Source organism: Chiloscyllium plagiosum, unplaced genomic scaffold (assembly GCF_037043375.1).
Source record: "Chiloscyllium plagiosum isolate Xiang-an unplaced genomic scaffold, Cpla_swu_hap1 HiC_scaffold_9, whole genome shotgun sequence".
Taxonomy (NCBI): Eukaryota; Metazoa; Chordata; class Chondrichthyes; order Orectolobiformes; family Hemiscylliidae; genus Chiloscyllium; species Chiloscyllium plagiosum.
In genome coordinates, this window is record NW_028270147.1 from 46,438,553 (window position 1) to 46,465,353 (window position 26,801).

General features: G+C 41.7%; 1 protein-coding gene across 3 annotated transcripts in view; it reads right to left on the bottom strand.

Annotated features, from left to right (window-relative positions):
- Window positions 1-26,801, bottom strand: part of osbpl9 (oxysterol binding protein-like 9) — a 291,494-nt gene that overhangs the window by 92,070 nt on the left and 172,623 nt on the right. For all 3 annotated transcript variants that reach the window (XM_087990606.1, XM_087990605.1, XM_043699206.2), the window contains 3 exons: window positions 25,282-25,375; window positions 18,072-18,176; window positions 13,373-13,532 (listed from right to left, as the gene is read on the bottom strand). In XM_087990606.1, coding sequence (XP_087846732.1) covers window positions 13,373-13,532; window positions 18,072-18,176; window positions 25,282-25,375 — 359 coding nt within the window. The remainder of the gene's footprint in view (window positions 1-13,372; window positions 13,533-18,071; window positions 18,177-25,281; window positions 25,376-26,801) is intronic.

Here is a 26,801-nt window from a genome sequence, read left to right on the forward strand (position 1 = left end):
TTAATTGGATAACTAATTATCATGAGCTTTACAGCTGTAATTTTGGTTGGGCAGTATATTGTTTAAGATGAATTAACATTTGTTTTACATTGATTTTAATTACCTTTGCAGAAAATTTGGCAGCACACTTTAGACAGTTTTCATGGTACACCAGTGTGAGGGCACACTGGTTGGAAACCACTGTTTCCTCTTTCTCAGCCCTTGTGTCTGTTTTGCAAACATTTGTTAAATGTGTAAATTTGAGTAACCTGCCATGCCATTGTACAAATGTAATATTCCAAACAATTTCTGTGAAAATGGGAAAAAATACTTTTCATGGTATTTAAATACATTTTTAAAGATGTAATTTCTGCAAACTTTAAACATAAAACTATTGAAACCGGAGAGATTTTTTTCTTCATGTCAGATGCAATGAGGATCTTTAGTTTTAAGCTAACAATTTTGACACAATTCAACACAGTGCCATCATGCAAAAATATGGAAGCTTCAACATTGAATGTACTGCATGGACAATCAGGATACTTAATCTGATTTGTAGATACTGAGATATGATATAACTTACACAGCTGAATACAATGTGGAAAAATGTAAATCCCTAACTGTTCAACAACAAGCTAGTAAATCACGAGAGAGTTTAAGACTTTTCAGAATACCTAGGAGAAAGTGAGGACTGCAGATGCTGGAGATCAGAACTGAAAAATGTATTGCTGGAAAAGACAAGCAGGTCAGGCAGCATCCAAGGAGCAGGAGAATCGACGTTTCGAGCATAAGCTTATGCCCGAAACATAGATTCTCCTGCTCCTTGGATGCTGCCTGACCTGCTGCGCTTTTCCAGCAATACTCTTTTCAGAATACCTGTCAAGTATCTGTGAAGTAGATGGTCGTAGATTTCTTTCAAAATCCTATATCACTTTTCTTCAGGGTACTAACTGTACCAACCATAAATTTAGTATTTTCACCAAAGATTTATATTATGCCCACTCAAAGCATATATTTTAGATAAATGCCTTAGCAAATAATCACGCTTTCCCTTTAAATCCTATCATCAATGCTCATGGATTACAAGCAATATCAGCAAATTTTTTTTGACACCTGATCTCTCAAACTCATACTCTTTCTTTTTCTTACATATGCACTCTCACATTCAACTGCTGCCTACCTAAGATTTAGCTAACTGTAGAATCAAATTTTTCACTTTAGAAATTTAATTTAAATCAGTGATTAATGATCTCTATTCAAATGTATCCATATTTTTCATATTATTGTGAAGTAAATTAATCAAGCAAAGTAAAATCTTTTATCAAGTCAGCGGCAAATGATTTAGGCCTGGATTATTCTGAATAATTTGATGCAATATATATAGCGACTGGCTTGCAGATTCCAATTTAGAGTATATTAAGTGCGACAGATGGAACTTCTCAAAGAGAAGAGTTTTTGAGCTTTTAGAAGATTGTAATGTCTGAGAACAGCTTGATGATCTTTGAATCAGGAGCAATGAGTTCTTCATGAAACTTAATTAGATTGGATGAGGCAGCTCTATTTGTGTATGCATGGTGCAACACATAAAAGTGCCTTGTAGTTGCAAATCTAAATGAAAATATAAAACTATACAAATTGTATGCAGGTATGTAGTGGGGTCTGTATGGTATCAGTGTGAAAAATAAAAAAAAATCTTGCAACCACATAATTAATGTGGAACTCCTGAGTGATACAATAACAACAAAGTTTAAATTTGATGATTTCGCAGAAATATGTAAATATTTATTCCTTCTATTTACGATGCCTCAATTGTGAATATTTCTTGTTCTGAGATTTCTCTGCTGTCTTACAGTGAAAGTTGTCGAGACTTGTTTAGATTTGATCATTTGGAAAGACCTATCCACTTGCTAATTCCAGTGGTATGTTTTTGACTAGCATTCATTAATTTGAACAGAAATGAAAAGATTTATACCAGTTAGAGTCATAGAGATGTACAGCATGGAAACAGATTCTTCGGTCCAACCCGTCCATGCCAACCAGATATCCCAACCCAATCTAGTCCCACCTGCCAGCACCCGGCCCATATCCCTCCAAACCCTTCCTATTCATATACCTATCCAAATGCCTCTTAAATATTGCAATTGTACCACCCTCCACCGCATCCTCTGGCAGCTCATTCCAGAAAACATACCACCCTCTGCGAGAAAACGTTGCCCCTTAGGTCTCTCTTATATCTTTATCCTCTCACCCTAAACCTATGTCCTCTAGTTCTGGACTCCCTGACCACAGGGAAAAGACTTTGTCTATTTATCCTATCCATGCCCCTCGTCATTTTGTAAACCTCTATAAGGTCACCTCTCAGCGTCCGATGCTCCAGGGAAAACAGCCCCAGCCTGTTCAGCCTTTCCCTGTAGCTCAGATCCTCCAACCCTGGCAACATCCTTGTAAATCTTTTCTGAACCCTTTCAAGTTTCACAACATCTTTCCGATAGGAAGGAGACCAGAAGTGCACGCAATATTCCAACAGTGGCCTAACCAATGTCCTGTACAGCCGCAACATGACCTCCCAACTCCTGTACTCAATACTCTGACCAATAAAGGAAAGCATACCAAACGCCTTCTTCATTATCCTATCTACCTGCGACTCCACTTTCAAGGAGCTATGAACCTGCACTCCAAGGTCTCTTTGTTCAGCAACACTCCCTAGGACCTTAACAATAAGTGTACAAGTCCTGCTAAGATTTGCTTTCCAAAAATGCAGCACCTCGCATTTATCTGAATTAAACTCCATCTGCCACTTCTCAGCCCATTGGCCCATCTGGTCCAGATCCTGTTGTAATCGGAGGTAACCCTCTTCGCTGTCCACTACACCTCCAATTTTGGTGTCATCTGCAAACTTACTAACTGTATCTCTTATTCTCACATCCAAATCATTTATGTAAATGACAAAAAGTAGAGGACCCAGCACCAATGCTTGTGGCACTCCACTGGTCACAGGCCTCCAGTCTGAAAAATAACCCTCCACCACTACCCTCTGTCTTCTACCTTTGAGCCAGGTCTTATCCAAATGGCTAGTTCTCCCTGTATTCCATGACATCTAACCTTGCTAATCAGTCTCCCATGGGGAACCTTGTCAAACGCCTTACTGAAGTCCATAAAGATTACATCTACTGCTCTGCCCTCATCAATCCTCTTTGTTACTTCTTCAAAAAACTCAATCAAGTTTGTGAGACATGATTTCCCATGCACAAAGCCATGTTGACTATCCAGAATCAGTCCTTGCCTTTCCAAATACATGTACATCCTGCCCCTCAGGATTCCCTACAACAACTTGCCCACCTCAGAGATCAGGCTCACCGGTCTATAGTTCCCTGGCTTGTCTTTACCACCGTTCTTAAACAGTGACACCACGTTTGCCAACCTCCAGTCTTCCTGCACCTCACCTGTGACTAGCGATGATACAAATATCTCAGCAAGAGGCCCAGCAATCACTTCTCTAGCTTCCCACAGAGTTCTCGGGTACACCTGATCAGGTCCTGGGGATTTATCCACCTTTAACCGTTTGAAGACATCCAGCACTTCCTCCTCTGTAATCTGGACATTTTGCAAGATGCCACCATCTATCTCCCTACAGTCTATATCTTCCATATCCTTTTCCACAGTAAATACTGATGCAAAATATTCATTTTGTATCTCCCCCATTTTCTGTGGCTCCACGCAAAGGCCGCCTTGTTGATCCTTCAGGGGCCCTATTCTCTCCCCAGTAACCCTTTTGTCCTTAATAAATTTGTAAAAACCCTTTGGATTCTCCTTAATTCTATGATATTACATTAGTCGCAGCATTGAGATTGGCAAGCAGAAACTTTAGAGATCCTGGGAACACTTCTGTAATTGTGCTATAATTGAATCCTAGGGGAAAGTGAGGACAACAGATGCTGGAGATCAGAGTCAAGAGTGTGGTGCTAGAAAAGCACAGCAGGTCAGACAACATCCAAGGAGCAGGAGCATTGATGTTTCGGGCATAAGCCCTTCATCAGGGATTGAGTCCTATTTTGGAAAGAGGTTTAGATCTCTAACTAATTGGAAACCAAATCAATTTTCCAGGTAAAGTGGGCCTGACCTTTAGTTGGAGATTCACATAGCAAACACTTCACTACTTAACTCAAAATGGCTGCCTGCTCTCAATGGTAAAATCTCAAATTACATTTCTATGCATCAACAACCTCAATATTTTCTAGATTCCAGTTTGCTATCAAACACCAATATACTGCATTCAAGACAGGCTTACATTTAATTTCATGCATTGTCTGTGCAAGTGCTCTCTTTTCTTACTTGTAGAAACATTGTATAAAAGATATTTACTTCATAGAATCTACAAGGTAGATCTGATGGTTTATGCACTCAGTTACAGGTCCAATAAGAACCTCCTAAAATTACCACTTCTTTACATCTCTCATATTTCCTTTTGCCTCCTGAAGATGTGCAATACTGCCTGGGTATGATTACATGAAACTTGAGGGGTCATCTGGCATTGATCTTAGTTGATCTTATACCAGTGGAAGATAAGGTAAGCCATAATGTGTCCCAACTGCTACCCAAGCAAAGATCAGCACAAGCCACTAAACAAACCCAAGTCAATATGGCATAATGACATACAAACAAGAGGAGGACATTCAACCCCTAAAACCTTGTTCTTCCAGGTACCATCATTGCAATACAAACTCCGTTTATCTTGACACCTTGATCTCACAAGTAATGGTTAAAATGTCATCCATGGGGATAATGCCCCTTCTGAATTTCCCCAAAAGAGGACACTGTTTCCCTATTACTACTTCACTAGTCCCTTAACAATTTTAAATAACTCAATTAGATTACTCCATGACATGATAAACTCAAGACTACAAACCAACTTTTTCATACAGCCTCATACTATGACTATTTATCCATGGCATTATTCTGGTGAAATAATGTGTTCACTCTTTCAAGGCCAAATATCATTTCTGAAGTTTGGTGTCCAGTATGTCAGATGGAGTCTGTTGAAGGCTGTGTCCAACTGAAGCATCACTTCCTCATGCTTGTATTACATTCCTCTTCATATAAAAACCCGTGACATTTTTTGCATCAGTGTGTTATCTTTTAGACAGCTAATTCATCCAAATCCCTTTTTTAAATAACTCATCTCTGGTTAATTTATTCAGATTTACCCAAACAGGATTGCTTCACACTTCTGTATTTGAACTCAAAATATCAAAGATCTGCCCACTACTGTGTCGCTTTGTATAACTTCCCACTTAGATTCCCTACAGTGTGGAAACAAGCCCTTTGGCCCAACAAGTTCACATCGACCCTCCGAAGAGCAACCCACCCCCTCTCTGACTAATGCACCTAACACTATGGGAATTTAACATGGCCAATTCACCTGGCCTGCACATCTTTGGACTGTAGGAGAAAACCAGAGCACCCGGAGGAAACCCACAAAGACGGGGAGAATGTGCATACTCCACACAGACAGTCGCCCGAGGATGGAATTGAACCTAGGACCGTGGTGCTGTGAGGCACCAGTGCTAACCACTGAGCCACCATGCCACCCAATATTGACACATTTTGCTTCGCCTCTTAACTTAGTGTCATAAGCAGAATTGGTGTACATTTCCGTCGAGGAGAAAGTGAGGACTGCAGATGCTGGAGATCAGAGCTGAAAATGTGTTGCTGGAAAAGCGCAGCAGGTCAGGCAGCATCCAAGGAGCAGGAGAATCGATGTTTCGGGCATGAGCCCTTCTTCAGGAATGAGGAAAGTGTGTCCAGCAGGCTAAGATAAAAGGTAGGGAGGGGGGACTTGGGGGAGGGGCGTTGGAAATGCGATAGGTGGAAGGAGGTTAAGGTGAGGGTGATAGGCCGGAGTAGGGGTGGGGGCGTAGAGGTCAGGAAGAAGATTGCAGGTTAGGAAGGTGGTGCTGAGTTCAAGGGTTGGGACTGAGACAAGGTGGGGAGGGAGGGGAAATGATGAAACTGGAGAAATCGGAGTTCATCCCTTGTGGTTGGAGGGTTCCTAGGTGGAAGATGAGGTGCTCTTACTCCAGCCGTCGTGTTGCTATGGTCTGGCAATGGAGGAGTCCAAAGACGTGCATGTCCTTGGTGGAGTGGGAGGGTGAGTTGAAGTGTTGAGCCACGGGGTGGTTGGGTTGGTTGGTCCGCGTCTCCCAGAGGTGTTCTCTGAAATGTTCCGCAAGTAAGCGGCCTGTCTCCCCAATATAGAGGAGGCCACATCGGGTGTAGCGGATGCAGTAAATGATGTGTGTGAAGGTGCAGGTGAATTTGTGGCGGATATGGAAGGATCCCTTGGGGCCTTGGAGGGAAGTAAGGGGGGAGGTGTGGGCGCAAGTTTTGCATTTCTTGCGGTTGCAGGGGAAGGTGCCGGGAGTGGAGGTTGGGTTGGTGGGGGGTGTGGACCTGACGAGGGAGTCACGGAGGGAGTGGTCTTTTCGGAACGCTGATACGGGAGGGGAGGGAAATATATTCCTGGTGGTGGGGTCCGTTTGGAGGTGACGGAAATGACGACGGATGATACGATGTATATGGAGGTTGGTGGGGTGGCAGGTGAGGACCAGTGGGGTTCTGTCCTGGTGGTGATTGGAGGGGCGGGCCTCAAGGGTGGAGGAGCAGGAAGTGGAGGAGATGCAGTGGAGAGCATCGTCGATCACGTCTGGGGGGAAATTGCAGTCTTTGAAGAAGGAGGCCATCTGGGTTGTACTGTAATGGAACTGGTCCTCCTGGGAGCAGATGTGGCGGAGACGAAGGAATTGGGAATAAGGGATGGCGTTTTTACAGGGGGCAGGGTGGGGGAGGTGTAGTCTAGGTAGCTGTGGGAGTCGGTCGGTTTATAGTAAATGTCCGTGTTGATTCGGTCGCCCGAGATAGAAATGGAGAGGTCTAGGAAGGGGAGGGAGGAGTCTGAGACGGTCCAGGTAAATTTGAGTTTGGGGTGGAAGGTTTTGGCAAAGTGGATGAACTGTTCAACCTCCTCATGGGAGCATGAGGCAGCGCCGATACAGTCATCGATGTAGCGGAGAAAAAGGTGAGGGGTGGTGCCAGTGTAGCTGCGGAAGATGGACTGTTCCACATATCCTATGAAGAGGCAGGCATAGCTGGGGCCCATGCGGGTGCCCATGGCTACTCCTTTGGTTTGGAGGAATTGGGAAGATTGGAAAGAGAAGTTGTTCAGGGTGAAGACCAGTTCAGTCAGTCGAAGGAGGGTGGCAGTGGAAGGGTACTGGTTGGTACGGCAGGAAAGGAAGAAGCGGAGGGCTTTGAGGCCTTCGTGATGAAGAATGGAGGTGTACAGGAACTGGATGTCCATGGTGAAGATAAGGCGTTGGTGACCGGGGAAGCGAAAATCATGGAGGAGGTGGAGGGCATGGGTGGTGTCCCGAACGTAGGTAGGGAGTTCTTGGACTAAGGGGGACAGGACCGTGTCGAGGTATGCAGAGATGAGTGCGGTAGGGCAGGAGCAGGCTGAGAAAATGGGTTGGCCGGGGCAGTCAGGTTTGTGGATTTAGAAACGGGCGGTGCGGGGTTGTGGGACTATGAGGTTGGACGCAGTCGATGGGAGATCCCCTGAAGTGATGAGGTTATGGATGGTCTGGGAGATGATGGTTTGGTGGTGGGAGGTGGGGTCATGGTCAAGGGGGCAGTAGGAGGAGGTGTCCGCGAGCTGGCATTTAGCCTCAGCGGTGTAAAGATCGGTGCGCCAAACTACCACCGCGCCTCCCTTGTCTGCCGGTTTGATAGCGAGGTTGGGGTTGGAACGGAGGGAGTGGAGGGCTGCACGTTCCGAGGGTGAGATGTTGGAGTGGGTGAGCGGGGTGGAGAGGTTGAGGCGGTTAATGTCGTGGCGGCAGTTGGCTATGAAGAGATCGAGGGCAGGTAAGAGGCCAGCACAGGATGTCCAGGTGGATGGGGTGTGTTGGAGGCAGGAGAAGGGGTCGTCAGAGGGTGGGCAAGAATCTTGGTTGAAGAAGTAGGCGCGGAGGCAAAGGCGGCGGAAGAATTGTTCGATATATCGCCGCGTGTTGAACTTGTTAATCCGAGAGCATAGGGGAATGAAGGGGAGGCCTCTGCTGAGGACATTTCCGTCACCTTGTATGCAAGATTGATTGGGCATTAATGTTAAATATATAGGATGGAATATAGCTACAGCTTTATTATAGATCCCTATGCAATAGAATTGACAGTTATATTATTTTTGGTCTTGCCTTGGAAATTTTAAATTTTCTAATACAAATCACTATCCTATAAGCCAGAAAACATTGCAAAATTACGGCCAACATATTGAGATTTTCCTTCATCATGAAAACAAATATGGAAGTATAACTGTGTCATTCAGTAATTCTGTCATTTCCTTCTTGTTCATTATAGATTTATCAACATTCATTTTTAATTAGGCGATGTTCACCTTTCGTATTCGTCTTTGATGAAGTTATAAAACCTTCTGCTTTAGCTTTGTTCTTCCTTGCACGTTTTCTTTCTGTTTCTTTTTTGCACCATCATTGCTTTCTTCAGCTCTTCCAGCTCATTGGATTTACACTGTTCCCTTGCATTTGTGTAAGCACAGCAGGTCAGGCAGCATCCCAGGAGCAGGAGAATCCATGTTTTGGGCATAAGCCTTTCATCAGGAATGAGGCTTGTGGGACAGAACTGAGAGATAAATGGGAGGGGGTGGGATCTAGGGGAAAGTAGCTCAGAAAGCAATAGGTGGATGAAGGTGACAGAAAAGGTGATGGGTCAGAGGGGGGAGTGATGGACAGGTCAGGAGGGCAGTGCCAGGTTGGAGGCTTGGGACTGGGATAATATGGGGGGAGGGGAAATGAGGAAGCTGTTGAAATCCACATTTATCCCAAGTGGTTGCAGAGTCCCAAGGTGGAAAATGAGGCATTCCTCCTCCAGGCGTCGGGTGGTAACCGTTTGGCGGTGGAAGAGGCCCAGGACCTGCATGTCCTTGACAGAGTGGGAGGGGGCGTTGAAGTGTTCAACCATGGGGCGGTGGAGTTGGTGGGCGTGGGTGTCCCAGACACGTCCTCAAACGACCCGCAAGAAGGCATTCTGTCTCCCCGATGTAGACGGGACCACACCAGGATGTGGAAGGATCCCTTGGGGGCTTGGACAGAAATGAGGGGAGTGGGTGCAGGTTTTGCATTTCCTGTGATGGCAGGGAAAGGTGCCAGGAGTGGGGTGTGGACCTGGCAAGGGAGTCACAGAGGGAATGGTCTTTTCAGAACACTGATAGGAGGGGGGGGGGGGGGGGGGGGGGGGGGGGGAATATATCTTTGGGGTCTGTTTGGAGGTGGCGGAAGTGGAGGAGGATGATACGTTGTATGCGGCGGAGGTCTGCAAGGTGGAAGGTGACGACGGGGGGGGGGGGGGGGGGGGGGGGGGGGGGGGGGGGGGGCGGGGAGAGGGGAGGATTATGTCCTCGTTCTGTTGGGAGGGGTAGGGTTCAAGGTTGGTGGTGCATGAAGTAGAGGAGATGTGCTGGAGGGCATCGTCAACCACGTGGGAAGGAAGTTGCGATTGTGGAAGGTGGTGGCCATCTGGGACTTTGAGGTGGAATTGATCATCCTGGGAACAAATGTGGAGGAGGTGGAGGAATTGGGAATAAGGAATGGCATTTTTACAAGAGGTAGGGTGGGAGGAGGTGTCGTCTAGGTACCTGTGGGAGTCAGTGGGCTTGTAGTAAATGTTTGTGGTTAGTCGATCGCCAGACGGTGATGGAGAGGTCCAGGAAGGGGAGGGAGGTGTCAGAGATGGTCCAGGTGAATTTGAGGTCGGGGTGGAAGGTGTTGTTAAAGTTGATGAACTTTTCAACCTCCTCGTGGGAGTACGTGGTGGTGCCGATAAGAGTCATGGTCGTAGAGGAGGAACAGGTGGGTGGTGGTGCCAGTGTAACTGAGGAAGATGGACTGTTCCACATATCTAACAAACAGACAGGCATAGCTGGGTCCCATGTGGGTGCGGAAGTGGGAGGATTGGAAGGAGAAGTTGTTGACAGTGAGGACCAAGTCAGACAGGCGGATGAGGATGTCAGTGGAAGGCTACTGGTTGGAACGGCATGATAGGAAGAAACGGAGGGCTTGGAAACCTTCGTCATGGTGGATTGATGCGTACAAGCCTGGATGTCCATGGTGAAGATGAGGCATTGGGGGCGAAGGGCATAGGTGGTGTCACAATTGTAGATGGGGAGTTCCTGGACTACGGGGACAGGACAGTGTCAAGGTGGGAGGAGATAAGTTCAGTGGGACAGTCGCAGGCTGAGACAATGGGTCGAAACTGGGGCCGTCAGGTTTGTGAATCTTGAGAAAGAGGTAGAATCGGGCAGTGCGGGATTCATGGACAATGAGGTTGGAGTTGATTGAGTGCTTAACAGTTGCTTGAGTAGGCGTGGTTATAGGGTCAGTGGTGATGTCACCAACGGAAGTGACGCTCATGAAGAGGGCTGAAGTGGTGCTTATGGCTGTGTTAACAGGGACGGAAGTGGTGTCATGAGCGACGAGTGCAATGTTTCGGTTAGGTACTCGGCTGATGACTTCACTGGCGGCAGACCACATTCCGCCTTGAAATCCTGCAACCACACGGGATAAATGTTGCTAATTTCCCCTCCCCCGCATTATCCCAGTCCCAAGCCTCAACTCAGCACCACCCTCCGGACCTGTCCGGCACTCCCCCCCGACCTAACACCTTTTCCCTCACCTTCATACACCTATCACTTTCAGAGCTACTTTCCCCCAAATCCCACCCCTCTCCCATTTATCTCTCAGCTCTGACCCAAACCTCATTCCTGATGAAGGGCTTATGCACAAAACATTGATTCTCCTGCTCCTCAGATGCTGCCTGACCTGTTGTGCTTTTTCAGCACCACACTCTCAACTCTGATCTCCAGCATCTGCAGTCCTCATTTCTCCTTGCATTTGTGTAAGCCTAGTCTTTGATATTGTCTCTTACCTCATTTGTTGACCATAGGTACTTAACTACAATCACTGAACCTTTGTCATTGAATGGTATGCACTAGTTATGTATTGCACCAGATATTTCTTGAATATTTGCTACTGTTTAACCCTAAGTTTACTATTCACTGTTTACTGTTCAGTTTACGATTGTTGAATAATGTCTTATCCCATTGAGGTTTGGGTCACATTTAAAATTCAAGCACAACATTAAATTCAATCATATTATGATTACAAGTTGCACAACGGTTTTTTACTGCAAGTTTCCTGATTAATTCTGAATGGTTACTCAGCAGAGTTTCTAATAGGGCTCTTTCCCTATTAATTCTGAAACTTGTTATTCTGGAGAACTGCAACGTTTAATACAGAATCACATGATTCACATATCTTATAAGATACTGAAGGAAGCTCAGGAAATAAATTGTGACAAGAATGCAGGAAAACAATTCAAAGTGAAGTCATAGAAAATCTTAATCAATAAGCCAAAGTGGAGGTCATAAGTCAATGAAACTCATTTAAGGTTCAAGCTGACAAAGGTACTAAGTGATACTATTTTTAAGTATTTCTTAATATCTAAAAAGAAATCATTCACTCAGATCACAGGAAAAGTTAATAGCTAGAGCTGGAACCAAGAAAGGGTCAAGTTTCCAGCTTGCTCTTTAGATTTTAAAGAAAAATAAGCTAGATGTTCGCTTGACAAAATGCCATCAATATACTAATACATTATATTGATAATGTGGGAAAATGTAAAGTAGATCAGAATAGAAGAATATTAGTTAAACAGAGAACGGCTGCAGAATTCTGAGGTGCACAGGGATTCAAGTGTTGTCTTCTATGAGTCACAGATTACTGTGCAGTTATAGCACATAATCAAGAAGTCTAATGAGAGGTCTTTTACCTCCAGAGGAAATGAATATGAAAGGAAGGATATTATGTTTCAGATATACAGGACACTGGTGAGACCACATCGCAAACACACATTTGGTTTTGGTCTCCTTATTTCAGGAAGGATGTAAATATATTGAAAGCAGTTCAGGGAAAGTTTACTGGATTGATACTTGGAAATGAGTGGGTTCTCTTATGAGGATAGGTTGGGCTTATTTCCTCTGGGATTTAGAAAAGTTAGGGTGATTTGCTTGAGTGTTGAAGATCCTGAAAAGTCTTAACAAGGTTGATATTGGAAGGATGTTTCTTCCTGCAAATGAGTCCAGAAAAAGGAGCACTATTTTAAAATTTGTGTTTGCACTTTCAGGTCAGAGATGAGGAGAATTTTTTGCTCTTACTGTTGTGCAACTTTGGAACTTTCTACCTGAGGGACTATTGGAGACAGGGTCAGTGAATATTTTTAAAACAGGTGTGGATAAATTCTTTTTAAACAGAAAAGTCAAGGGTTATCGGGGTAAATGGAAATGTGGAGTTCAAACCACAATAGGTCACTTATGGTTTTACGGAATAGTAGAACAAATTCAATGTTTGGAATGGTCTACTTCTGGCTGCTATTTTGGATGTTTGTACAGCAAAAGAGCAACGTGGGATCTTAAGGTATCAATCTTAGACTGAATCAGTAGCTATGAAAATATTGAGAGATACAGGAAAATTAAAATTCACACATTAAAACAAAACCATCTTGCACTCCAAGCTTTGAGTAGCCGAGATGGTTGGAATATCAAGAGTAAATGCTCAGAAAATGTAAAACTGTCAGTTGCAACTTTTCCTTTTTTTTGAGGATGCATCCTGCCGTTTGGTTCTAATTATGGCCAATTATTGTACAATAGTCATGTCAAATGCAAGGAAGGTAAGTTCACAATATTGCTGCTTTCAAGACAGGCTGGTAGTACAGGATATTGGCGTGAAATGGAAAGGCATCGATCAAGAGAAAATTAACTAACCCAAATACAAGATAATCACTGATTTTGTTGTAGCTGGTCTTTTGCCCCTTGTCATATTGCCTCTTAAAAAACAACTTGAGGACCACAGCTCAGTGAGTGAAGCACCCACTCACCGTCAGGATAGAAACGTTTCCAGCAGTAGGCTTCTAAAGAATTAAACAAACTGGGAAATGCCAATAATGAGGCTCAAAATTGTTTTGGCATCACATACTGCAAAATCATATTGACCAAGAAAAATGTAGCATCTGAATTCTTCTACTTTGTATGTCAACAATGTGCATTACCAAATCTCAAAATAGCATACCTTATTTCAATAAGGTAGTAAAATTCAGTCAAATTTTCTGCAAAGGAAAGCAATAGGCTTGAGAATAACTTTGCAGTAGATTTCTCAATATATTTTATACCTTGCAATGTAAGCAACACACTAAATGAAAATTACATTTCCATTATTATAGGTTACGTCAATATATAAATAAGTAATAGTCACAATTATTATAAAGTACTCACTCTATGCAACGCTTTGGAGAAGAATTACTCTGGTAGAACTCATCAGCATCATAGAATTCATCCTCACTACTGGAATACGAAAAATCTGGGACTGTATTAGGAGACAGATTTACATGGCTGGGTGAAGTGAGGCTGCTGCTTGGTGCTGACTGTCCACTTCCTAATTCACAGAAACACATAATCACACCTTAGTTATTTCTATTGATGAATTTTTTTGTAGTACAAAGAAGATAGCGAAACAGACCTCCACAGAAGACAGTATCGCTTTTGAAAGTAACTTTATTTTGTATTGTCTTAAGATAATGAATATACTGTCACATACAAACAGACTTTTTAACCAAAAGATATATATTGTTAAATAAATTATCAAATAATCTAGCTGCTTTGCAACATACATTTTACTTCCTCTAATACTTTGTAACAACACCAGTTTTAGCTAGTAAGCAATTTTGATTCACTGTCAAGATGAACTCAGCTGAAATACTCATCAATTTATCAAATGTAACATTGTGAATGCTAACCCTGTGGCTTCATACATCTAATTATTGTTAATTTGTACACTGGTGGGTAAACAGAGGCAGCACAAAAATGCTGTTCTGACAAAACATTTCCAATTGTACTCCAGAGCTAACCTTTAAATGAGGTTTCCCACTGAATGGAATAAGATCTTACGATATGATCTTCTTGCAAATAACAGAATATCAGTCTTTCATTCAGGACACAGGACTATTTATCCAAGCAGTATCGCAGAAGAGCTCCATCCCAATCTTAGCCAATGACCACATGATGGTGTAATCGAATCAGAAACAAGGAACCTAGCCAAATATTCTTTTTCTAACCATAATGGTAAGCAAATAATCAATCATTTAGAAATGCTGTATAACAAATTATTCCAATAAAACTGTTCAGGCCTCTGAAGCAGGTGGAACTTAAGTCGAACTGGAGGTGGAGCCACTACCACTGCCCCACAAAACGTGCACTTCCAGCTTAACAGTGTCTATTGACTAACTGTAATTAAATGACAGCCTCTTTAAAAAAACGGGCAATCTGGAATGCAAACAGATAACCATTCTTCTAATGGAGAAGAACCGAATAATTAAACTATTTCACAATACAGCTCATAAAATCAAGTATACTCCTTGGTTGCATAAATTTCCAATAAAAGGACTTATTTTCCTCAATTTACATTTTTAATACTTCACATTTTACGAAGTTTGACTTCCAAGTAATGATGTGACTAACATCTTGGCATCAGTGCTCAGGTGAACAATTTGATGTTGATTATCATTTCAAACATTTTTTTTGAATAATGAAACAAACATGAATACTTAGCTAAAAGCAAATAACTGCAGATGCTGGAAATCTGAAATAAAAGCAGAAAGTACTGGAGAAACTTAGCAAGTCTGGCAAAATCTGTGGGAAGAGAAACAGTTAACAGAGTCCAATATCACTCTGCTTCAGCACAGGATCATGTTGAACTTCAAATGTCAAATCTGTTTCTCTACAAATAATGTCAGAACAGCACAGATTTGCCAGCACTTACTGTTTTCATGAATATTTAGCTCCTTCATTTCAGGCAAGACAACAAGATAATTGGAAAAGGTTGGTAGAATTGGCTGCCAACATATGAAAAGAAATTGTAACATTTCAATTGCTATCTCTAAGCTAAAGATGGCTACTTAAAAACAAGAGTTAAAGTAAGCTTTACAAATATGATGTGCTTCAGTCATGGGATTATCAAACTGACAATAAGGCCTTCTCACTTGATTTGTGTCAAAAATAGGAGTACAGGCTGTACTATAAACGTTTAAGTGGAACTATGATGCTGTAGCCATTACAGAAAATTGATTGAGAGAAGGGCAGAACTGGTAGTTCAATGTTCCAGGGTTTCAATGTTCCAGACAGGATAGAGAGGGATGTAAAAGAGTTGGGTGAGTTGCATTGCCGGTTAAGGAGAACGTCACAGCTGCACTAAGAAAGGACATCTCAAAGGGTTCATCCATTACGGATAAGACTGGCCTTCGAGTGAAGGTGCTAAATTGGGGAAAGTCTAATTACAACAGTATTAGGCAAGAACTGGAGAAATTAGATTGGGAGCAGTTGTTTGAGGGAACATCCACAGCTGACGTATGGGAGTCTTTTAAAAGGACAGTTGATCAGCATTCAGAACCAGCATGTTCCTTGGAGGATGAAAGATAAAGATAGCAAGATTCAGAAACCCAGGCTGACAAGAGATATTTAAAGTTTAGTTAAAAGAAAACAGAAGCATTTGTCAGGTTTATGAAACTGAAATCAGACAAGATCCTTGAGGAATATAAAGGAAGCAGGAAGAAATATAAACAACGAATAAAGAGGACTGAGAGAGACCAGGAAATTATCTTGGTTAAGTAGGATTAAAGGAGAATCTCAAGACATTTATACTATTATTGGAGCAAGAAGAAAACAATGGAAAGGGTCAGTCCACTCAAGGACAAAGAATGTAATTTATGCATGGAATTAGAGAAAGTGGGTGAGGTCTTTAACGAGTACTTCTCATAATTACTCGCCAAGGAAAAGAACATGGACGATGGTAAGATTAGGAAGGGGTATGTTGATATTCTAATGCTTGTCAATATTAACTAAAAGGTGATGCTGAATCATGAAAATCAGTAAGGTAGATAAGTCCCCAGAACTAACGGGATCTATCTTAGATGGTAAGAGAGGAGATTGCTGGAGCTTTGACACATTTTTGTACAGTCTTTAGCCACAGACAAGGTCTCAGGTCTCAGAACAGTGAAGAATAGCCAATGTTGTTCCTTTCTTCAAGGGCAACAGAGATAATTCTGGAAATTATAGACTGGTGACTTTTACATCAGCAGTAGGGAAATCTTTGGAGAAAGTTCACGGGGACTAGAATTGTTCACATTTGGAGAAAAACTGACTGACCTACTCAGCACAGTCAGCACACCCTTGTGCATGGGGGAGGTCTTGTCTCACAAATTTGACTGAGCTTTTGAGGAAGTGGTGAAGATAAGATTGAGTGTAGGGCAGTGGATGTAGCTACATGGACTTTACTAAAGCATGTGATAAGCTTCCTCACGGTCGGATGGTCCTGAAGATTAAGTCACATGAGATTCAGTTAGTTGGTCAATTGGATACAAACTTAGCTTGGTCGTAGAAGACGGAGGGTAATTGTGGAGGGGTGTTTTTCTAACAGGAGATCTGTGACCAATGGTGCTCCAAAAGGATCAATGCTGAGATCCCTATCGTTTGTAATTTATATATATGTTTCAGACGAAAATGCAGGTGGTATGATTAAGTTGGCAAATGACACAAAATTGTTGGACCTGTGAATAGCGCGGAATATTGTCCAAGGATACAACAAGATCAGTTGGAAAGTTGCGTGGAGAAATGGCAGATGGAGTTCAATCTGGACAAGTGTGAGGAGATATATTTAGGAAGTTCAAGTACAAGAGCCAAGTGTAGACTAAATGGCAGGACCCTTAGAAGCATTGATATATAGGATTGTAAGCCCGTAGCTCCCTGAAAGTGGCAAGATAAGTACATAAGGCAGAAAAGGCGGCAATGCCATGCTGCCTTCATTGGTTGAGCATTGAGTACAAAAGTTGGCAGGTCATGTTGCAACTACATACAACTTTAATTAGGCCACATTTGGAGTATTGTATGAAGTTCTGGTTGCTACACTCTGAGAAGGATGTAGAGGCTGTGGAATGGGTGCATAAGAGATTTTTTAATTGGATAATGCCTGAATTGGAATAAAATAGCTATAAAGGAGAAGTTAAACAAGCTTTGAATTGTTTTCGCCAGTGTCACATGTTGAAGGATGACCTGATAGAAGTATATAAAATTATGGAGGGCATGGATAGGACAGATAGTTGGGAGTCTTTTGCCCAGGGTGGAATTGTTAAATACTAGGAATCATAGATTTAAGATGAGAAGGGGCAAGTTCAAAGTTGTACAAAGCAAATTATTATTACATAGATGGTAGTAAGTACTTGGAACATGTTGCCTGGGGAGGTGGTAGAAGCATACACAATAGCAGCATTTAAGAGGCATGATAGACACATCATCAGGAAGGAAATAGAAGGATACATGTGCAAGTAGATAGGATTAGTTTAGAATTGCATCATGGTCAGTGCAGACATGGTGGGGTGGAGGGTCTGTTCCTGTGCTGTACTGTTCTATGTTCTAAAGCATAAAATGAATACACAACGGTTAAATGTAGACTACTGAATTTGTATTGTTTTATTTTTCTAGCTATGTAATACCAAGTATGAAAATGCAATAATGTAATCCTGGTTTCGTCACTTGAGTCTCAATAAACAAAGCATTGTAATGGCTCATTCTCACACTTGTCATTATGCAATTCCTTAGGGCTACTTCTAGAATCACAATAAAGGCTGTGCAACTTTGATTCCTCAATGTTCTGTACAGATCAAGAGGGAGGTTCTTTAACTGTGCAACAAAACTTTCATCCTATCACTGAGTATTTCCTCCAAGCTTGGGTATTAAGATTTTCTCATATGAATAACCTGCAACTCCTTTTAAAATGTCATACATAAGACACACAAGTAAAATTTCATCTGACACATTAAATTCTGTTAATTGCTCTCAACAAACTGATCCCATTAAACTTCTATATATACACATCATGGCATATTAATTTAAGCGTACATTTATAAAAGAAAATTCATTTAACCTGTACTGTTGGGGGTTGGTGTCTGATGGTTACCCATTGCATTAACAGCAGATCCCACAGCCAATGTTGATGGACGCTGCTCTGCTTTGCATAACTGAGCAGGCTCTGTATAAAAAAAACACCATCAAAACACTGCATTACAAAGTCCTCCTAAACAATAAAAAATATCTTGTAGAATGGTTGGAATAGATTCAGAAGAAAGTGCAGCATGTACTTTTGTGATGAGTCCAGTTTTCAAATAGTATACACTGTATTAATACATTTACAACACATCCTGTTTACTTTATTTTAAAATGTAACACAACATTTCAACTTAAAAACAAAACAGGATCTCTTCTAATAATAACTATCAATTTCTTCATTCAATTGAAATAGCAATGCAGACAATACTTTGTTCAGTAAATACAAATAAACTTGCAACCCAAAGGTAACAAATTGTTTGAGCAAATTACTTTTAATTACATGATAAATGCTTATCACTCTTTGCCACTGAAAATTAATTATTACAATTGAGAAATTTTTCTTTCAGGATTTCTTTCTTGTTTAAAATTTTGGAATTTCTTGAAGTTATCATTTTTATCATTCGGTTGAATTGGGTGTGCAGAGATTCTCATCAATACACGTAGAAAATCCTTTATCTGAACATCCAAAAGGTTTTTTTGAGGATTTTTTCTCATTAACAAGGCTGTTTGGTGAGCAACGCTCTTACTTAGAAGTCTGCTCCTCCGGTAAGGACTTTTACAATTTCACCATTAAACAAATAAACTTGCAACCATTAATACAACCATCACCTGTTGTAAAAACCGACATATTCCAAATTCTGAAAAATAGCTGGTTCAGAGCTTTTCGGATAAAGGATCTTGCATCTGTATCTTTACTTCAATTTTGTTTACTGTTACTTTTAGCCCCTTAACTTCAGTCAGATAGTGTGTAGCTTAGTGGGGAAGGAGTAGCTGATTTTGTTCTGTGCCTCTGACCTATTAGGCAGCAGATGTTGGAGGTTTGGAAAGTACTATCAAAGGAGACTTTGTGACTTGATGCAGCTTGCAGATGATACACACTACTGCCTATGTTCTCATGGCAGAGGTGATGGATAGGATGGCTGCTTTTTTCTGGATGGTGTCAAGCTTCTTCAGGGGTTGTTGAAGCTGCAATCATCCAAGCAAGTGGGGAGAATATTCCATTGTTCTCCTGAACTGAGCTTTGAAATCGGTGACCAGACTTTGGGGAGCGAGGAGTGAGTTACTCATTGCAGAACTTCCGGCCTAACCTCCTCTCAGAATGGCACAGGAATAAGACATTCAGCACACCATATCTGCATGGTTAAATAAACAAGCCACCCATTTTAAATCGACCTTCCAGCTATTTTCAATCTCTCCCCTTTTCTACTCGAGTGGCAAAGGTTACTCTTCAGCAAATTATCCAGTTCCCTCCAGAATTTCACAACTGAATCTGCCCCCATTATACTCTCAGTGTCAGCCTCAGGCATCAATTGTCATACAAATACAGAGTACAGTATGCAAATTATTAACAGGAGTAGGCTATTTAATGAGATGATGGCCAATTGGATTGTGGCTTCAAATCTACATTTCCACCAACCCCAATAACACTAATGTGGATGTGCTGGCATTGGCCAAGGTTGATAGTAATAGCAGAGTGGAAATTTGTCAGGTCATGACGTGCTGGAGTTCGATTCTGCTGCATCTGATGAGCCACAGTGCTTGATAAATGCTCATATTTAAAGTTGCCAAATCTATTCAGTGTTTCCCACTTAGCACAGCAGTAGTGCCACACAACGTGATGCAAGATATTCTCAACGTGAAGGTGGAACATCGTCTCCACAAGGATTTTGCGGCAGTCACTCTAATCAATAATGTCATTAACAGGTTTACCTGCAGCAGGCTGGCAAGGATGAGGTCAAGCATGCAGGTTCCATCTTGTTGATTCCGTCATCACCAACTGTGGACTCATATAGCAGCTAAGTCCTTTAGGACTTGGCCAGCTACCCACCCACAGTGAATTCTGCATCCTTGCCAACCTCAATGTTTCCTCTAAGTTGTGTTCAACATGGAGGAGTACTAATTCAGTAGCCAAGAGCGGGTGGTGTGTGATAATCAGGACGAGATTTCCTTGCCCATGTTTGAACTAACGTTCAGTTCCCAGCTTTGATCCCCATGGCACCGCTATAAGATTATAACCATAAACTTCAATTTGAGCCATTAATTAATTTAATTTATTCTGAATACTATACACTTTCAAGTAAAGACTATTAAATTTGCCAATTTATCTTTTGTCCCTATTTGCCACTTTTTAATGCTTGTATATTCTGTCCCTTCCTGACCTAGTCTGGATATGATTTTCAAAACAGATGCCCAGCAATGCACCAATTTGCAAACCTAGATTTCCCTCATCCTCAATCCTCCCCCATCTAATTAATAACAATATAAAATATCATCTTCAGACATTTAGTACATTCATGTGAAAGGTGACTTTAAATTTCAGGATAGAAGATCATAATTAACCTGATCTGCAACTGCCAAAATTTGTCACAAGGACATGACCAGGGTGAAGTATTGAAGGATGCTCAAGTGTGACTCAGAATCCAGGATAAATTTAACAATTTTTCAAAATGGTAATAACATCTTCAAAGAGTGATTAAAAATATGCCACTTAGTACTAAAATTTTAATTACTATCATCAATTACTGTCAGCAAATACAAATTTCCTTTTCATGGCATAGGTGATGACCTACTGGTATTATCACTGCACTATTAATCCAGGAACTCAGGTAATGTTCTGGGTACTCAGGTTCAAATCCCACCATGGCAAATGATGGCATGTAAATTTAATTAAACAATCTGGAATTAAGTAGCTACTGATGATCAAGAAACATTGTCAAAAAAGATCCACCTTGCTCAGGAAAGTCCTTCAGGGAAGGAAATCTGCTATCCTCACCTTATCTGGCCTACATGTGACTTCACATAGCACAGCAATGTGATTGACTCTCAGCCTCCCTCTGAAATGGCCTAGCAAGGCACTCAATTGTATTAATTGCTACGAAGACTCAAAAAAGAAATGAAACCAGATGGATCACCCAGCATCAATCTCGGCACTAGAAAAGACAACAGCAGAAACAGCCTGTCACAGTTATAAAGCTGTACAGCACAGAAACAGACCCTTCTGTCCAACTTGTCCATGCCGACCTGTTATCCCAACCTAATCTAGTCCCATTTGCCTGTACCCAGCCCATATCCATCCAACCCTTCCTATTCACATACCAATCCAGATGTTTTTTAAATGTTCTAATTGTACCAGCCTCTACCACTTCCTCTCGCAGCTCATTCCATACACTTACCACTCTCTACATGAAAAAGTTGCCCCTTAGGCTCCTTTTATATCTTGCCCCTCTCACCCTAAACCTATGTCCTCTAGTTCTGAACTCCCCAGCCCACGAAAGAGACTTTGTCTATTTATCCTATCCATGCCCCTCAAGATTTTATAAACCTCTATAAGGTCACCCCTCAGCCTCTGACGTTCCAGGAAAACAGCCCCAGCCTATTCAACCTCTCCCCATAGCTCAAATCCTCCAACTCTGGCAACATTCTTTTAAATCTTTTCTGAACCCTTTAAAGTTTCACAATACCCTTTCGATAGGAGGGAGGCCTGAATTGTACTTTTTCCTTCCTTAGTCCTCTGAGAAAGTTGAGGCATTGGTGCTTTCTTGACTGTAGCATAGATGTGGGTGGACAAGGATGGATCATTGGCAATATTGAAGCTCTCAATCACCTCCACCTCAGCACCACTGATACAGACAAGGACATGTCCTCCACCCCAATGACCATCATTTTGCTGATACGGAGAGAGAGATTATTGTCTTTTCACCATGCCACTATACTGTCTATTCCTTTCCTGCACTCAGTCTCATTGATTGTTTGACATCCAACACACTATGGTGGCATCATCAGCAAATGTGTAAATGGAGTTGGAGCTGAATTTGGCCACAGTTGAGAGTCTATAAAGAGCATAGTAAGGTGTTGAGTACTTGCAGGGTACCAGTGTTGAGGATTACGATGGAGGAGGTGTTGTCGCCTATCTTTACAGTCTGTAGGTCAGGAAGTCGAGGATCCAGTGCAGAGAGGGAAGCAAAGTTCTCGGTCTCAGAGTTTGGGAACAAACTTTTTTTTTGGAATTTATTACGTTAAAGGTAAAGCTCAAGTCAATAAATAGGAATCTGACATCCTCAGTATTAAGCAACATTTGGAAGCAAGCACTAAGGGTGACAAAAAACAAAATATACTCTGGGTAAGGGATTTCAATGTCCACCACCAAAAGTAGCACTATAGCAGCATGACTGATGGAACTGGCTGGGTCCTAAAGGACATAGCATCTAGACTGCATCTGGGACAGGTGTTGAGGGAACCAACACAAGGGAAAAATATACTTGACTTCATCCTTACCAATCTCTCAGCTGCAGATGCATCTGTCCGTGACAGTATCAGTAAGAGTAACCTCTGCATAATCCTTGTGGAGACGAAGTCCTGCCTTCACATTCAAAATTTTCTCCATCGTATTGTGTGACACTATAACCATGCTAAATTGTACAGAAAATGATCAGATCTAAAAACTCAAGACTGGGCATCCATGAAGCACTGTGGGTGATCAACAGCAGAATTGTATTCCTGCAAAATCTGGAATCTCATGGGCCAGCATCTCCCCAACTCATTCATTACCATCAAGTCGGGAGATCAACCCTGAATCAAAAAAAGAGTACAAGACGGCACGCCAAGAGTGGCATCGGCCATACCTACAAATGAGGTATCAACCTGGTGAAGCGACTAAACAGGACTTCTTTATGCCAAACAGCATAAGCAGCAAATGATAGATAGAGCTAATCAATGGATCTAAGCTCAGCGGTCCTGACACATCCAGTCTTGAATCGTGCTGGACAATTAAACAACTCACAGGAGAAGGCATCTTCACAAATATCCCCATCCTCAATGATGGAAGAGCCCATAAATGAAAAAGATAAGGCTGAAGCATTCACAGCAATTTTCAGACAGAAGTGCCAAATGGATGATCCATCTCGGCCTCCACTTGCTTCTTAGATGTTGGTCTTCAGCCAATTCGATTCACTTGACATAATAACAAGAAACAGTTGGAAGTGCTGGACAAAGGCTACGGGCCCTGACAACATTCTGACAAGAGTACTGAAGATTTGCACTCCAGAACTTGCTGTTCCCCTACCCAAGCTCTTTCAGTACAGTTACAACACTGGCATCGACCCGACAATGTGGAAGGTCGCCCTGCTATGTCCTGTACAGGTCAGGACAAATCCAACCCAGCCAATTACTGACTCTACTTTCATCAGTAAAGTAATGGAAAGTGTTATCCAATAGTGCTATCAAGCAGCACCCTGCTCAGTGACCTCATTACAGCTGTGGTTAAAACATGAACAAAAGAGCAGAATTCCAGAAGTGTGGTGAGAGTGACAGCACTTGGCATCAAGGCCACATTCGACTGAACATTTAAGGAGCCCTCGCAAAATTAGAATCAGTGGAAATGAGGGTGCAAACTCTCCACAGGCTGGAATCACACCTGACACATAGAAGACGATTATAGTTGGAAATTAGTCAGCTCTAGGACATCTCTGCAGAAGTTCTTCAGGGTGGTGACCTAGGCCCCACCATCTTCAACTGCTTCATTGATGACCTTCCCTCTATCAGAAGGTCAAAAGTCAGGATCTTCACTAATGATTGCACAATGTTCAGCACCATTTGTGACACCAGAGGTATTGAAGTAATCCAAGTTCAAACGCAAAAAGATCTGGACAATATCCAGGCTTGGGTTGGCAAGCAACATTTACATCACACAAATGCCCATCTCCAATAAAAGATAATCTAATCATTGCCCTTGACATTCAATGGCGTTACCATCACTGAATCCCCCACTATCAACATCCTTAGGGTTACCATTGACCAACAACTCAATGCACTGGTCACATAAACACAGTGGCTACCACAACAGGTCAGAGATTAGGAAGACTGCAGCAAGTAACTCACATATGGGGCAACCTTTTCACGCAGAGGGTGGTACATGTATGGAATGAGCTGCCAGAAGATGTGGTGGAGGCTGGAACAATTGCAACATTTAAGAGGCATTTGGATGGGTATATGAATAGGAAGGGTTTGGAGGGATATGAGCCGGGTGCTGGCAGGTGGGACTAGATTGTGTTGGGATATCTGGTCGGCATGGACAAGTTGGACCGAAGGGTCTGTTTCCATGCTGTACATCTCTATGACTCTATCCTGTCTCCCCAAAGCTTGTCCACTAGCTACAAGGCACAAGTCAAGAATGTGATGGAATATTCCTCACTTGCCTGGATGGGTGCAACTCCAACAACCCAAGAAGCTTGACACCATCTAGGACAAAGCAGCCTTTGATAGGCACTACATCCACAAACATCTACTCTCTCCACCAGTGACGCCCAATAGTTGCAGTGTGTACTAAGATGCACTGCAGAAATTCAAAGATGCACTTTCCAAACCCACGATCACTTCCATCTAAAAGGACAAGTCAGCAAATATATGGAAGCACCACAACCTGCAAGTTCCCCTCCACGCCCAATCTCAATTCTGACTTGGAAACATATCACCGATCCTTCACCTCGCTGGGTCAAAATATTGGAATTCCTTCTGCAAGGGAATTGTGGATCAAACTACCGTACGTGGACTGCAGCAGCTCAAGGCGGCAACACATCATCACCTTCTCAAGGGCAACTAGGGGTGGCTAATAAATACTGGTCTAACTAGTAATGGCCACATTCCACAAGTGTATACAAAGCAAATCACTGCAAGTATAAATATTTTAAAATTTGTTTCCTCCCTTTTTTTTAAATAAAATTTGGATAATATGAACAAACAGGGCAAACATTATTACATAATACATGATTCCACTATCTTCGCCTCCCCCACCAACCAAATAAATAACATGTACCTACTGGCTTGCTTCAAAACAGGACTGACAGACTCAACTGCAAATGTTGGATAAAGTTTGCATAATTTTAAGATTAATGCTTAACTACAGAACAACTTTTGCTATTAAAATCCCAAAGACTGCAATGGTAATCATAGGGCCATTTAAATCTCTTTTTCATATGACGAAAATACTGCTGCCAATACACTGTAATATACTAGCGGAGATAATCACATACCTGGTGGTAAAACAGTTTGGGTAGGCATAGTGCTAATTACTGTTGACTCCAGAGGATTAGACTGAAAAACCCCATCGACCGGGTTGATAGTACTCTAAGGTTAGAAAAAGTGTGATTTTAAAACAGCTCCATGCTCTCATTACAGGAATAATGAAAGAACGCGAAACACAGAAACAGATCCAGACGGAAATCGGCTTAGACCTGAGGAAAAGAAAGCTGAGGAAAAAAACTTAAAAACTAATGAACAGAAGAGGAAAGATAACCTTAAGCAACTGTATTCCAATGCGGCTACTATTTTCACAACAGCAATCAATGGAATTCGATGTTAATAAACATCAGCTGTTATCATTTTGAATATCATGTAAATACATATCCGCTGGTTTAGAGTGCTCAGTATTTGAAGAATGTTATTTACTATCAATCTGATTTCAAATATGAAAGAATTGATACATGACTTACTCAGTAAACATGTATAACTTGTCAAAATTATACAAGTTTTTTTGCAGATTTTCATTCAACAACATTTCATTCTAAATGAACGAAAGCATCAACAAACTCAAATGTATTTAAAAGGATTAGAAAAATAATCCTGAACATTTTCATAGACTCCCGTCAGTGTGGAAACAGGCCCTTCAGCCCAACAGGTCCACACCAACTCTCTGAAGTGTTAATGCACCCAGACCCCATTCCCCTCCTCTATTAGTCTACATTTACACCTGACTAATTCACCCAAACTACATATCACTGAACAACTATGGACAATTTAGGATGGTTAATTCACCCATCTTTGGATTGTGGGAGGAAACCGGAGCACCCGGAGGAAACCCACGCAGACATGGGAAGAATGTGCAAACTCCATACAGTCGCCAGAGGCTGGAATTGAACCTGTGTCCCTGCGCTGTGAGGCAGTGTTAACCACTGAACCACCGTGCGAGATACAACACAGTTTATGTTTGGAACTCAATTACAATGTTAATGAGTCAACAGCCAAACAGCAAACTCAAAACTATATATAGTTGTAATATGATACCTAATTTGGGTATGTTAATTTTGAGTGGTGCTATTATCGCAGTCTACTACTCATGATTACAGCATAATGTAAAAAAAAATATTTAACATGTATCAAAACAGTTTATTGCCAAAAATCTATTAACATAAAAAAAATGGATGGCAAAAATAAATGGGTATTACCATGTAATGGATATTAGAAGAACACAAATACCACAGCTTTTCTTGGGTAGTATAATTTCCTGTTCATTTTAAATTAACTCTTTTACAGTCAATTTAAAGTTTAAGGGCATACTATACAAAAAAAGCATGTATTCATTATATTTAAAAAGCACGTATTTCAATTAGCATTTCATACTGATATTAAATGAAAACCGATACACAATGAACTAAAATGATAGTATATCAGTCATCAACATTTTATGAGACTTATCAAACAGCATAGAAGAGTATTATTGAAATGTAAATGTATTACAGTTTTCAAACGACATGGTATTCAAAAATATACCAGC